The 14,890-nt window shown below is 52.3% G+C and overlaps 1 protein-coding gene across 1 annotated transcript; it reads right to left on the bottom strand.

Moving 5' to 3' along the window:
- Window positions 1-1,153: 1,153 nt before the first annotated feature.
- CAV3 (caveolin 3) lies at window positions 1,154-14,526 on the bottom strand. Its single transcript, XM_082412438.1, has 2 exons — window positions 14,295-14,526; window positions 1,154-1,903 (listed from the first exon to the last, which is right to left on the bottom strand). The coding sequence occupies exons 1-2, from the start codon at window positions 14,406-14,408 to the stop codon at window positions 1,562-1,564; spliced, it is 456 nt and encodes a 151-aa protein (XP_082268564.1). The 5' UTR covers window positions 14,409-14,526; the 3' UTR covers window positions 1,154-1,561.
- Between the last annotated feature and the right edge of the window lie 364 nt (window positions 14,527-14,890).

The raw sequence follows: 14,890 nt of genomic DNA, 5'->3' as shown, positions 1-14,890 counted from the left end.
AGATGGATGGAGATGCAACAGAGGAGGAGCAGTAAACTGTGAATCGTAGAGCCTAGATGGCGGGTAGATAGGTGTTCACGGCAAACCTTTTCAACATTCCTCTGTGTTTGAAAATGTCATACGAAGACACTCGAAAAAACGAAAATGGGTAAAAAGAGCTAAAATGGACATTAGAGATGATTTCATGGATGATGAAACTGAGGCTAGAGAAGGCAACTAGGAGGAGAGGCAGAACCAAGGCTGCCTGTGCCCTGTCTCTGGCTCATGTGCGGTTCCCTCTACCTCATCGTCCCCAGGACCCTTGGGTGCATGGCCGGGTGCCAGTGAGGTGATGCCTCTGAAAACAGGCCAAGTGTTTTGGAACCTGAATTTTATGAGATTTAAATGGGTGTTGCAAAAAAAAAAAAAGGGTCAAATAGGGTTGGGGGCTATTGGCCTAAACAACTTTTTTTACTGCGGGACTTGTCAGAGCCTTGAATGTACTAATGTCTATTGAAAAATCTCTAAGAGAAATTTGTAGCATTTTCCAAACAAACTTAAGCACAAAAGCCGCCCCCCTCCTTTTTCTGAGGACTTAGTTCTGGATAACACCCTTGGGAAAAGCATCCCTAAAGAATGTAAGATTTCTGGGGGTTTTGTTGTTGTTGTCTTGCTGCTGAGGGTAGGTGGGCAGGAGGTGGGACATATCCTTTCCATTGCCGTTTATTTCCATTTTATTTCCATGGTGAGTCCACATATGCTCGAATGGGGCCTTATGCCATCATCACATCTGCGGGGCTGAGGGTGTACATGCCAAGAGGCAGTGCCAGGGGCTCCGTGTCTGAGCCAAAGGGGAGCTTTGAACCCAGGCCCTGCCCTCAGTGGTACCCAGGGAGTATCACCTTCCCCTTCTAGCCCAGCGGCCATTTTCTTCTGTGGGTGACCACTGGCTGGCCCAGGGGCAACAGAAATCAATGGGAAATAATCTCCCAAGGAACAGATACCCAGCAAACAAGAATTCCAAGAGAAACCAAAGTCTGGTTCTTGCATTTGGCCGAGAGAAGGGCTAACCAGCTTGCCCCTCCTGCTTCTCAGGGCAGGGAAATATATTTTTGGAGCTGGTCAGGACACGCACCCACCTTATGGACACATGCAAAACACAGCATTTCCCAGATGCAGCCGGAAACCCTTTATTGGAGCCACCCTGCTAACGCCAGCAGTCACTGGTGGTTTCCTGGTGGGGAGGGGGTGCGTCCAGGTGGGAGCTGAGGGCTGGGTTATGCCGTTACAGTACAAGTGAATGCAAAGATTTGCGGTAGCTGCCTCTTAGCCAATGATCTTCCCGGCACCCGGTCATGGGGGCATTGTGGTGGGGCGGTGGGGCAGGGGGCAGAGGGAAGGCCACTGCACTTCCGTGGCAGGCTGTCTTTTCTCTCCGGCTTCCCTACTCTGTGTGCTCCCATCTTGGGGGGAAGCAGCGGTCCCCAAGGAGAAAGAGCTTGCCGGCAGCCCCGCAGAGCCCTGCGGTGGGGCCAGCCCGGCCGGGCTCCCCTGCCCCGCCACCCCTGCCGCCCACCCGGCCTCACACTTCTTTCCGCAGCATCACCTTGATGTTGCTGCAGACCTGGCCCAGGGCAGCGAAGAGCGGGTTGCAGAAGGTGCGGATGCAGAGCGAGTAGATGTGGCTGATGCACTGGATCTCGATCAGGTAGCTCTTGATGCAGGGCACCACCGCCCAGATGTGGCAGAAGGAGATGCAGGCGAACAGGAAGCCCCAGAGCAGGGCCAGCGGGACCCCCAGCAGCGTGGATAGCAGGCGGTAGCACCAGTACTTGGAGACGGTGAAGGTGGTGTAGCTCACCTTCCACACGCCATCAAAGCTGTAGGTGCCCACGGGCTCCGCGATCACGTCTTCGAAATCCACCTGCAGGGGTGGGAGGGGGAACCCTCAAGTCACAGCAGCCACCCGCTCCTCAAGCGTCAGAACCCCCTGGGGGGCTTGTTAAACCAGGCGGCTGGGCCCCACCCCCTGGGATTCTGACCCCGGTGAGCCCAGGGTGGGGCCTGAGATCCTGCGTTTCTGACAAGTCCCGGGTGGTGCTGGTGCTGTCCCAGAGCAGTGAGGCACAGGAGCCGGTCCACTTCTCTCTCTCGTGGGTGGATCAGAGGCCCCCAGGAGCTGAGTAACTTACTTAAAGAAACTAAGAGGCAGGCCATGAGCCGTGGCTCTGAAATTCTATTATTTTGTGATCCTAGGGAATTGGACAGTCAGTCATCCTGAAAAAATGTACCGGGTGCCTGCCGATAGGATGCTGAACAGGCAAAGGTTCCTGCCCTCCTGGAGCTTACGGCAGGCGCTTACACCACAGCGACCAGTGCTCCGGTAAGGGAAGGACAGGCCGTGCGCACCCACAGGGTGACATTTAACTTCGCCTGGGTGTGAGGCTTCCTGGAGGAGGTGACATCTAGCTAAGCTGATACCTAGAGGTAGCCAGGGGGAGGGAGGAGTTGTGGGCTGGAAAAGAGCGTTTGGGGCACCAGCTGCTATGACCCAGTGGGATAGACAGTGTGTGCTCTTGGGGAGATGTAGGTGCTTCTGGAAGGCCAAGCGCAGGCCCAGGCCGGAGGGAGGCTGGAGAGGCCAGGCGGGGCAGGCATGGGGGCTTGAGTGCAATGAGAGCCACGGAGGGCTTTTGCACAGGGTGTGGCTCGGCTGGATCTGAGCTTTTTTTCAGTTGAGGTATAATTGACATCTAACATTATATTCATTTCAGGTGTTCAGCATAATGATTTGATTTTGTATATGTTGGGAAATGATCACCGCACTGAGTGTAGTTAACACGTGTCGCCACACATAGTTACGTATTTGTGTGTGTGTGTGTGTGTGTGTGTGTGATGAGACCTTTTATGACTACTCTCTTAGCACCTTTTAAATAGACGCTACATACAGTATTGTTAACTGTAGTCACCACGCTCTACTTTACATCCCCAGGACTTACTTATCTTATAACTGGAAGTTTACACCAGTTGAGCCCCTTCACCCAGTTCACCACCCCTCTCCCCGCCTCTGGAAACCACCAGCCTGTCCTCTGCATCTCTGATCTGAGTTTTGAGTGGCTCATTCTGGCTGCTGCAGCTGGGGTGGTCGGTGGAGTGGATGTGAGGATGCACGTGGGGGGGCGAGTTGGGAGCCGTCGCTGAATCCCGCCCGGTTTGGGGTCATGGAGGTGGTTAGGGGGAGGGGCAGCGGCCTGAGAGCTGTGTTAGGATCCGGCACGTGGTGAGGTGAGGGCCGCGTCATCCTGGCTGGTGGAGGCATCTGGTACCTGAGCGCAGCACCCGTGGAGGACACAGGCTTTGCTCTCCCCACGCTGGTCCTGCAGCGACCTCAGACCCTCCTCTGCCACTGCCCACCCCTTCCCTCCTTTGCAGCTGCGAGGAACGTGGGCCTTCAGAGAATCCTGCTCACGCATCCCGCTGAAATGGTGACTGAGGCCCCATTTGGGAAGACGGAAAAAATACAAAAGATTGCTTTCAGCCAAGTCACTTAACTTTTCGTTAATCCCTGCTGTGCATTAAGCACCGTCATAGCTACTTTCTCGTATGTGATTTCATTTAGTGGCACTGAGCCTTAGCTGTCTTGTCTGTAACATGGGGGCAGTGTGTTCCTGGGCTGTTTTCATAGTAGTTGGTTGAATGAATGCATGAATGGATCAGACTAATTGGTGGGGGGAGTGGGGACCAGTGATGTCAGAGCTCAAACTTCAACTCCCAAGTGAACCGTTTTCCCACTTTTTGGGGGGAAGGGGATCCTCTCTATGCATAAAGTTATTATTAAAATTACTTTCTCTTATAACATAGCCACATTGCAGAAAATTAAGGGAATAGCAAAAACAAAACACAAGCATCTCCCACTTGTATTTCTCTAGTACTAAAATTATTATTGCTTTGGTGTTTTTCTTTCCAGTGTAACTCTTTTGGTGGCGGGGAGTGGACATGACCATGTTGTATGTCCAGTGTTGAGCCCTGTTTATCTCGTGTGGCTGGATTCTGAGCTCCTGTGCCAGGCCTCAGATCCCTGGGTCCCCCCGGAGACAGCTGAGGATGCAGCCCCACCCTGGGCGTGGTATGTTGATGGGGAGCAAAGTTCACGGAGTGAGATTTCAGGCTGCAGACCGATGTTCAAAAGCCTACTTGAGTGGTCAGAGGTCCTTCCAGGACCCGCTCGTAAATCTCAACCTCCAGCTTTCTCTCTGCAGGGGTTTAGCGGAGGTTGCATAACCTGTCATATGGCCCCCTGGATGGAAGGGAAGGGCTGGAAGGAAGAATATGAATATGGTCCTCATCTCCTTGGAAGGATGGCACTTCTTCCTGGAGGGCTTCTTGGAGGTGGAGGTGTTGGCTGGCTGGGAATTTGGGGGACGGGGGGTTTGGAGGCAGAGATGCAGGAGTAGTGTGCTGGATGTTTGGAAAAGAAGGCCCAAGTTGCTTGGGGAACGTCCCATGGCTTTGGAGAGTGGATGGAAAGGGCTGGCATCTTTCTACATCTGGTCTATATGGGCAGCAATCCAGAGTTGCTGTTGCTTTCAGATCCAACAAGCTGGGGACTGTAGGCCCTGGGGGACCATTCCAACGTTGACCTGGTACATGCACCATGATTGTGGAGATTCAGTCAAACCCCCAGGGCCTGGATCCTGCCGACTGAGGTGTTCTGACCTCTGCAGCCCGCCCCTCCCCTATCATGGCCGTGCCCGGCCTGTGCCTGATGCCTTCTAGCACCCGGGCTGGGCTCTGGATCCTGCTGTGGCCCCAGGAACTTGGGCAGCTGAGGGAGGCCTTTGGGCGGAGGCGTGCTCCCTGCCTTTATCCAGCAGGCTCTCCCTCCTTCCTCCTCTCTCCCATTCAGCGCCTGGGGCCTCTACTGCCCCTCCTGTGACTGTTCCTTAGGACCATGTCTCCCCACTCACAGGTGACCCAGCCCTGCCTCCTCACGTCCTGCTGGGCAGACAGGTGCATCTGGGCGTCCTGATTCTAATCTAAGGTCTTCACGCGGCCCCAGCCAGGGTCAGAGCCCGGACCCCGAGGCAGATGCCGGCTCTCAGGGAGGGTGACTGTCCCCTCTGAGGTCTGGTCCTTGTTGGCCAGAGAGACCTGCCCCAGGGCAGGGCCCCCAGCCCCTTCTTCGCAGCCACGCACTCTGCTCCAAGCAGTCTGCAATTCCCCCGCCCCTCGGCAGCCCAGCCTGCTTTGTTCACTTATTTCAGCATATTCCTCCATTCAGCACGTTTGATGATTTGTGTCTGGCCTCTAAGAGGCGACAAAGTGGAAAAGAGCCCTTGACTGAAGTCACACTGCTGAGGTTTGCGTCCAGCTCTGCCTCTTATTGGCTCTGTGACCTTCAGCAAGTGTCTTAGCTTTCCTGTGCCTCGTTTTCCTAGATTGATTTCATTAGGTTTATCGGAGGATTGAATAAGATACGACATGTAAATACTCAGAACGTTGCCTGGCACAGAATCCCTGATCACTAATTGTTAGCTGCTCGTGGCTGTTACAGAGCGCTTTCTTCAGTGGGAAGCTAGGGTCCCAAAGGTGGGTTTGCACACCAGTGCAGTTGCTGATCTGATGAGTGACTTTGGCAGATAACCTCTTTGAGCTTCATTTCCTCAACTGTAAAACATGTTTGCTACTTCTTACAACCTTGTTATGAAGAATAGAAGTAATTTCTTTTCCATCCATCCATTTCCCACCATCTGTTCATTTACCCATCCATCTATCCATTCTTCCGTCCATCCACCCACCTATCTGTCCATCCGTGGATCCATCAATCTATCCATATGCATCCATCCATTCATATCCATCTACCCATTTATCGGCCTATCTATCCATCCATCCTCTTATCCATCCATCCATATCCATCCACCAATTCATATCCATCCATCCATTCATCCAAACAAATATTTATTAAGCACCCACTCTGTGCTAGGCACACCTCCTCTTGGGCAATGCTTTGTACAATGCATGGTAGGTGCCCAGTGACAGTAATCGTTTGTTCAATTGCTCTTAAGTTCCTATGAAAATATATCTCAGAAAAGCTGTTGACACCCAGATCGTAAGTATGACAGTTCTCCAGACTACCTGGTCACAAATGTGTGTGTGCATGCGTACTCAGCCTGAGCTGGTAAGATGGATGGGGTCCTCTTTTCCCTCTTTTTCTGCTTATGGTAATAATCCTGACCCCAAGGATCTCTCTGTTAACGTCTTTTCATCTTTTTTTTTTTTTTTTTGCACAAGGCAGAAGCTGTTGTTGCTGGCATTTGAATTATTTCCAGTAATTGCCTTGGGCACTGTGCACAGGGCAACTGCTCCGTTGTCTGTGAATGCGAAAATGTGCTCTCAGAGGGACGGGTCGTCCTGGGAGGAGGCGGCCGTTCCTAATCGGGACTGAGCACTGAGACCGCTCTCTGGTCACCGCACTAGTTTGGGGAGATATTTATAAGACCCGGCTGAGGCAGCCCTAGGCAGACGCGCCAGTGTATCAGAGGCGCACGGTGACTTCACTTCTTAATTCGTTTCCGGCAGTGGAGGGGAGATGGCTGTTTCTGCGAGTGTGCGGCAGGGGGCTCGGGCCCTGGGCGCAGCCGCAGGGCTCCGTGTGCAGCTGGAGGCGGGGCTGGCGGCGGGAGGGGGAGAAAGGGGCTGCTCGTAAGGTTGGTGCCCCCTTCTCTGGCATATTTATTTTTGGAACAGCAAGAGAGCCAGTTGATTAATCGGAACCGGCCAGCACCGCTCCCGCCGCCGTCCCCAAGAGGGCGGGGAAGCTGCAGGACAGCAGGGCCGGGCGCTGCCAGCGGGTGAGGGGGCGGCCGGACGCCACACCCCCTTCAAAAATGCCTCCCCCGCATTCCTGCGTGACTCAGTCCTTGGGCCTCCAGGGCGCTGCGCAGTTCAGACAGGCGCTCTGTGGGTGGGTGGGGGGAACGGCTCTAGGCCGGGGACAGGTCTCTGGGTCCAGTTTCCACTTGTCCAGCGAGTCACTGTGTGATTTGGGGCCTGGCGCTTGCCCTCTCTGGGCCTCTGTTTTTTGTTTGTGTTCAGTTTTTTGTTTGTTTGCTTTAACTCTACCGAGAGGATTGGACCAACATCCCTAGTGACACGGAGTTAGTTTCAGAGTCAAGACCCAAAGGAGTGGCTTAGCTTTGTTGGGTCTTGGTTTTCTCACCTATTACCTTGCTGTTTAAAGAGTGGTCCACAGCCACTGCCCCCTTCCCAACAAGGCAAGTACAGAAGTTGAGAGTAGGCATTCGGAAATAGTCACAGTGATTTGAGCCAATAATTTTATGTCTGTTGATTCTAATAATAATAAAAATTGGAGCTTACATTGTCAATGCCTATTTTTCACCTCATCTCTCTAGTAGTTAATCTTTATTAACTTTTGCAAACTATTGGTGTACAACAGATTGGAATAATAATAATAAAACTGGCCTTTCACCCAAATAGCGTGAGAAGCACTGGCCTGTAAAGTTAAAGCTAAAATGAGGTGATAGCTGTAGAATAGCTGAGAAATGACAAAGCTCTGCTTCATGTGTTATAATTGGTAATAACGTGAAAAGATGCTCAACATCACTAATGATCAGAGAAATGGAAATCAAAAGTACAATGAAGTATCACCTCACATCAGTCAAAATGGCCATCATCAAAAAGTCTACAAACAATAAATGCTGGAGAGGGTGTGGAGAAAAGGGAACCCTCCTACCCTGCTGGTGGGAATGTGAATTGGTAACAGCCACTATGGAGGACAGTATGGTAGTCCCTTAAAAAACTAAAAATAGTGCTACCATATGATCCAGCAATCCCACTCCTGGGCATATATCTGGAGAAAACCATAATTTGAAAAGATACATGTACCCCAGTGTTCACTGAAGCACTGTTTACAATAGCCAGGACATGGAAGCAACGTAAATGCCCATCGACAGAGGAATGGATAAAGAAGATATGGTACATATATATTGATACAATAGTATATTACTCAGCCATAGAAAAGAACAAAACGATGCCATCTGCAGCAACATGGATGGACCTAGAGATTGTCATACTGAGGGAAGTAAGTCAGACCCAGAAAGACAAATACCATATGATATCGCTTATATGTGGAATGTAAAAAAATGGCACAAATGAACCTATTTACAAAACAGAACTAGAATCACAGATGTAGAAAACAATCTTATGGTTACCAAGGGGGAAAGGGGGCAAGGGATAAATTGGGAGGTTGGGATTGACATATACATACTACTATATATAAAACAGGTAGCTAAAAAGGACCTACTGTATAACACAGGGAACTCTACTTAATAGTCTGTAATGACCTATATGGGAAAAGAATCTAAAAAAGAGTGGATGTGTGTATATGTATAACTGATTCACTTTGTTGTACACCTGAAACTAACACAACATTGTAAATCAACTGTACTCCAAAAAAATTAATTAAAAAAATAGAATTCTATACAATCTGGGGTAACCATAGTAACACCCACAATTTGGCCCTTGTAGGTGTCGGTTTCTGGCCATGTGTCTTATATCTAGCATTTCGCCCAGCCTGTAAGGGACAAACGGGTGGAGCCCACGTTGACCTGACATCAAAGCCTGAGCCTGAATTTCCCCTGCTGTCTCCCTGATCAGGGTCATCGCAGGACCGGGGACCTCAGCAGGAGGTGAGGCAAGAACGCAACACAGGCTGGTTCTGAGGGCAGGAAGAGGGGAGCCGGGGATTAATGGGATCTTGGGGTCCAGGGCATCCTACAGGGGGTGCCTGGGGCACCTGGCCTGGAGGTGAGGACACTTGGGTTCATATAAAGGAACTGTGAAGAGACCAAGATAATGGAGGGTGACCGGGGTGGTGGGGGGGTGAAGAGAAGGCATGCACCAGAGGAGCCCCCATCAGATCTCAGTGAGCCCTGTCCTTGCCTGTCTCTTCCCTTCCCTCCCTGCCCCCTTAGTCTCTGCCTTCGGGAAGGCTGGTGCGGTGGACTGGAGAGCAGTAGGAATGGCCCTGGGTTGAGTTGTAGGCTTGGCTGTGCACCAGCTTCTGGGGGGAAGTTAGCTAGTCTCCGAAGATGACCCCAGATTGGTCATGCCTCTCAGCACACAGTCTCAGCCCATAGCAAGTCTGGGCTTGCCCTGTGACTCGCTTTAACCACCAGAATGCTGTAGAGGAGATGCTGCTGCAGCTGCATGAGAGGCCGCCAGTGAGACCAGCAGAGCTGCCCAACTGAGGCTGCGCAGCCCACAGAACTGAGAGAGCCTCAAAGGCTTGCTGCTTTAAGCCATCGAGTTTTAGGGTGATTTGCCACGCAGCAGTGGATAACTGATACACTGTGTCTTTAGGGGAAACTGGTGACAACTCTGGACTACAGGTTTATCTTCTGTAGGACAAGGGGGACTTGTTTTTACTTTAAAGTACAAAACATTCACCGGCCCTGCCTCATAAAATTTCTGGTGGCAGGGCCCAGAAATCTGCATTTTCACAAGCTCCCCAAGAAAGTGGCCATTTTTAAAAACTCTAGTTGATACACAGGAGTCCCCATAACACTGAGTTGTAAATACCTCAGTGTGAGTTAATCCAGGGTATAGCCCTTCTTAGAGGTACTTGCCAGGGGTACTTTCCAAAATGAAGGAATTGCCAATGTGGAAAGCCTGGCAGGCCATGACCTTTCCTAATTCAGCCTCAACCTGCCCCTTCTGCCTCCTCTCCCACAAATTCCCTTTCAGATGCTCCTAGTCCCATTGTTCGCCTGCAGACAGCATAGCAAAGAGGTTTTGCCTGTGTGCCAACTCAGCCTAGCTGATGGTCCATGGCTTCCTGGAAACGTGCTGTGATCCATTAGTAATGTCTGCCACGGACATAGGCAGGGGAGTGGCAATACCCGTTCCTCACGTTTTCCGACTCTGCCCATCATTCTTCTCTACGTTGTGGCCTTTACTTATTTTGTTCCCTCTTCTTGGAAAGCCTGATGCCCCCTTTCCACATTTTACATTTTTCTTATTATTTATGCACCTTGGATACCACCTCTCCATGAAGCTGGTGCCTGATTTTCCCAGGTGAAAGTAATGTCTTCCTCCTTCCCCTGACCCTTCATCTGGCACTGATTTAAGGCATTTAGCACCTCCTCCAGTGCATTCTCATTTTTTCTAGTCTCATCTTCTCTGTCTGTTGGAATTCTTCGATTCTTGGAATCTGTTGGATTCTTCTCAAGAGGAAGCACCAGGTCAGTTTCATCTTTGTGAAGCAGGGTGTCCAGATGGGCCCACACTGGCAGCAGAGTTTGGAGACCTTGGGGGAAGGAGGGTTACTGGGTCCTCTGGGTGTTTGTTAGCCTAAGCTGAGAGGCAGAAGGTGCTGTCTCTGTACTTTTCTGAAGGGGGAGGGTCTTGTGGCAGATGTGGGTTGGAGGTAGGTGGGAACTAGTGTGATGGGCTGGGGCCAGGTCTCTCCCTCCACCCTGTTTGAAGGGGCCGGCTCTGAGTGCCTGAGGGGGAGAGTGGTTGAAACCAGAAGCTGAAGGACCTGCCTGACGCTTGGTTCAGGTGTCCCTGCTCTAGGGCCCGGCTGCTTAAGTGTGAGTTGGGGAGGGGGAGGGGTGTCTATGAGAAAGCCCTGAGACCTCTCACAAATAACTGGTGGACTTTGGGGTGGGACTGGGGGCCTGCAGTAATGCACGGGGAAGGGGCTGGAGGCTTTGCAATCTGGGTCTGAAGGGAATGGTGTCCTTACTGGCCAGCTGGAGTGCCAGGGACCGCTGGCTTACTTTCCCTCCCCCCCGAGAGCCTAGCACGGGCCCTACATGCAGTGGGTCTCACTTGCTCATTGCCATGTCGTCTGCGACAGTACAGTGCCTGGAACGGAGCAGGCGCTCAGGAATGACTCATGGAATCGATGTTCCATGAGTGGTGGTGATGGTGGGGGTGAAGGGAATGAGGCGAGCCTCCCCTCTGCCCAGGCCCAGCCCGGAGCTTGGAGACTACAGTCAAGTCTGCTGGGCTGTGCTGGGCTCTCCCGCTGCTGTTGGCACTCACTTTCCAGCCTGGGTTCAAGGGTAGCACCAGGCCTTGCTCAGGGAAGTTTGGGAAAGTTTTGACTCTAGAAATCCAGAGGGAGCACCTCCTTCTGCTGAGGGTCAAATCCAAGGACCCGGTGGGTGCGTCTCCTGCTCTTCACCCTCGTCTTTTCTGTGTGAAACCTCAGCAGCTGGTGGTGGAGGGAACGGGTCTCCCTTTTCTCCACCCGGCCTCTGTCTACACTAGGGACTCAGGCCCAGAGAGGGAAAGGGATTTGCCTAGGGTCACACAGCAAGTTAGAGTCAGGACTGGGAGTAGACTTGGGTCTCTGTAGCCTGTCTTATTCTACTGTCGTACGGCGTCATCCTCACACACGTGAAGCCTGTTACCACATGTGACACCACCCCGACGGGAGCCTTTCCAGCCTTCATCTTGGCCTGACCTTGTTTCTCTTTCTCTCCATCTCTGTCCCCCTCACCCCCTCGGTCCCTTGTCCTCCCCCCCGCCCCCCGGTCCTTTCCCTGGTCGATGAAAGACATCCAGGTGACCCGAAGGCCAGCCTGTTCAGATGGACCTCTCTCTCTCAGCCACGCTGTCTCCCATTTCTTCCTTTTCTGCATTCTTTCACATCCCATTACACCAACCTGAAGTCTTCTTGAACCTGTCTGTGGTACTTATCTGGTTCTGTTTTAGAATCCCTGTTCTAAATTTCAAAACGTTTTCATCTCTCACTCATTAAAAATGAAAGAAAAAGTCAAATAAGTTCCCAAACCAGGGAATGTCCAGTAAATACACCAAATAATCATCTCCTCTCGACAAGAACATTTGTGGGCCTTTTGCTTCACCTTTGAGGCATGGTTTTCTGGGACTCAGGGCCTCCAGGAGAGGGTAGCTCCCAGCCCCCTGGGAGGCTGCATAAGCAGCTGCATCTGTGTGGCCGCCCCCATCCCTCCCTTGGATTATAATCCGGGCCTCGAGCCTGGAGCCAGCTCACTCCTGGCTCACTGGGACCCGAGAGCCTCTCTCCACTTGTCACCTGCTGCGGGATCCTTCAGAAAACACATTCTCCCTTAGGGTCCTCTTTTGCATTCCCGCAGCCAGCTAGGGCCCACCAGAGGGGAACCTGAGTGTCAGCGCTGGCCCTGGCTTAGCTCTCTTGTCCTGCAAGCTCCTCCAGGCTCCTAATCAGCTCACATTTGCACACCCTTGCTGTGTGCCAGGGACTCTGTTAGGCACTATCAAACCTCTTATCTCATGCAATCCTCTCGTTCTATTTCTATTGCACAGCGCTGCTCTGAGATCCATTTACCCCCGGGGAGTACATTATGCTCATTTTACAGGGGGTCCAGTGTCATTGTTTTTAAGTAGAGGAATCTGGATTTGAAACCACATTTGTTAGTGTCAAGTCTGGGACCATTCCCTCTAGATCACACTGCACAAACCACCACAAATACTGTTTGACGTTTATACGGTGCTTTTCAGTTTGGAAAATTCATGCCCTAATTTTGCCGCACTTCCCGAACTGTGCTGTGATGACCCTCTCTGCACCACAAATGATATTTATAAATACAGTAATAGCATAATGTGAGCTGTTGCAGGGAAATGCCCTGAGTGAAGTGAGGGCACAGAGGAGGGAGCTCCTGATTGCTTGGAGGAGTTGGGGAAGGCTTCCTGAGCAGGTGACGTTTGCATCAGGTCTCGAAGGCTGGGTGGGCATCCACCGCGTGGAGGAGAGGACGCCAGGTGCTGGCAAAGACACAGGAGTGTGTTCTGGTTGGTGTGGCCAGCTCCTGGCATGGGGGCTGGGGGTGGAAGAGGAAGGTGGGGGCCAGATGTGCTGGGGTTCGAATGCCATGGGGGGAAGTTAGACTCATCCAGCATGGGAGGTGTCCCCCTGAAGGTGACCACGCAGGGCTGTCCTTTAGAACGAGCCCTTAACCCCGCTGTCTAATCCAGTGGCCTTGAGCTATGTACGAGCACTTGACCTGTGGCTAGTGCAACTGAAGGATTCTAAATCGTGTTTAATTTTAATTAAAAATGTAAAAACTGATAGTTAATTCTGTGACTGGGAAACTTGTAAGAATGTTTGGCACAGTTTGGGTTTGTGAATCAATTTTCAACTGTTCTTTTTATGAAATCTCGAGACAGAGGGTTTCTTATAAAAACTTTGGAGTCTGAACTGAGATGCATCCCATGTCTCAGATACACACTAGATTTTGAAGATGAAGAAAGATTATACAATTGTTCACCAATAATTGTTTTGTAGTGATTACATGTTGAAATGATACTGTTTTGGACATATTGGCTTAAATGAGAAATATCATGAAAATTAATTTTACCTGTTTGTTTTTCCTTTTTAAAGTCATGGCTGCTAGAAAACTTAAAATGACATAGGGTGATTGTATAACGGGTCGCATTATATTTCTACTGGACACCGCTGGTCTGTGATTCTGACGTATTCAGAGCACCCGGGAGGCCCCCACACCTGCCGTGTTAAAGGCCCTTCCAGTGACTTTGATGCTGGCTGGTGGGTACCCTGCTCCCAGGAATTCTGCTGTAGTAAGACCCCTGTGGCTGCCGGGTGGAGGCTGGACTGAGGGGTGGCCCTGGAGGCAGCCAGGCTGCTGATGGCATTGGGTGAGGAAAGAGGCCTGACTCAGGCATGGCCGTGGGGGAGACTCCCTGAAGGCAGGGTAACCATCATACAAGATTCCCTTTCAGGGGTCCCGGTGCCCTCTGAGAGGCCTCTGGCCTGGCCTGGCTGCTGGACCTGCGTCAGGCCAGGAGCAGGCGTGAGTGCTGGGTACGGCCCCCCAGCCTGGGGCAGCGGGGGCCCCTGCGAGGGCCAACAGCCCTGCTGGAAACCGCCCTCTGGGGATTAACCCCGCGCCCACTGTGGAGACCGCAAAATGCCCCTGGCATGGAAAGGGCCCAACTTGGCCACCTCGTCTGTCCCCAGCCGAGGGCCAGGAGCACATGGGAAGAGCTACAGAGTTGTAAAGTTTCCTTTGCAACTCGCCTGCCCCGCCCCGGTCGATGGTCCTGTATGTGCAGCTGATTCTTTGCTCTTGTTGACACTAAAGGCTCTTTGGGGGTACAAGCTGGTTTGTGGGGCGGGGTGGGGCGGTGGGTGGGATTTGGAGAAGACAGAGGAACAGGTCTCTTTTCAGGGAAGCCGATTGCGCGGGAGCAGAGCCTGCCCCTTCCAGCCCCAAGCTGACACCCTCCAGGCGGGGGGCGCCGGGGCAGGCCCTCGAGCCTACCTTCACTATGTCCTCGTTAATGTTCTTGGGGTCCCGGTTCACCAGGTCGATCTCCTTGAAGTGAATGTCCTTGACGATCTGGGCCTCCAGGTCTGTGTGCTCCTCGGCCATCATCGTGGAGCTGGGTGACCTGCGGGAGGAGATCGGAGCTGTGTGGCCAGCAGGGCTGAAAAGACCTGGGGCAGGAACACCAGTGTCCCCAGACTTGTGCCCCTGGTGGCTAAATAGGCCCCACCCAGCGTGCCGGCTGACAGCTGTCCCGCATAACTTCAGCCTGCCGCTGGCTGAAGGCTCCGGTGGCAGGCCTCCAAGCTAAAATTAAGACTGGAGCCCTGCAGGAAGGCCCAGCGCTCCTTAAAGGGGGCTGCCAGGGCGCTGGGCCTCATGCACGAGCCAAGGGCCTGGTGTCTCCTGGTGCCCTCGTGGTCGGCTGCTGCTGTGGGACCCTGGTATTTGCGTTTGGGCTCCTCTGGGAAGGGGGTGGGTTCAGCCCCCAGCTCAACCTCTTGCTGGGTGTGTGAGCTTGGGCACACCTCGCCTCTCCGGGCCGCCATGTCCCCACCTGTAAAATGGGGCCATAATAATAACGATCGGGA

This window comes from Balaenoptera physalus (assembly GCF_965194825.1).
Source record: "Balaenoptera physalus genome assembly, chromosome: 11".
NCBI classification, from domain to species: Eukaryota; Metazoa; Chordata; class Mammalia; order Artiodactyla; family Balaenopteridae; genus Balaenoptera; species Balaenoptera physalus.
The sequence above is the reverse complement of the archived record's forward strand: the minus strand, read 5'-3'. Positions and strand labels throughout refer to the sequence as shown.

Coding starts and splice junctions, on each gene's coding strand:
- CAV3 (XM_082412438.1), bottom strand. CDS start 14,408: ATGATGGCCGAGGAGCACACAGACCTGGAGGCCCAGATCGTCAAGGAC. Junction 1,904..14,294: donor TTAACGAGGACATAGTGAAG/GTAGGCTCGAGG, acceptor CCACCCCTGCAG/GTGGATTTCGAAGACGTGAT.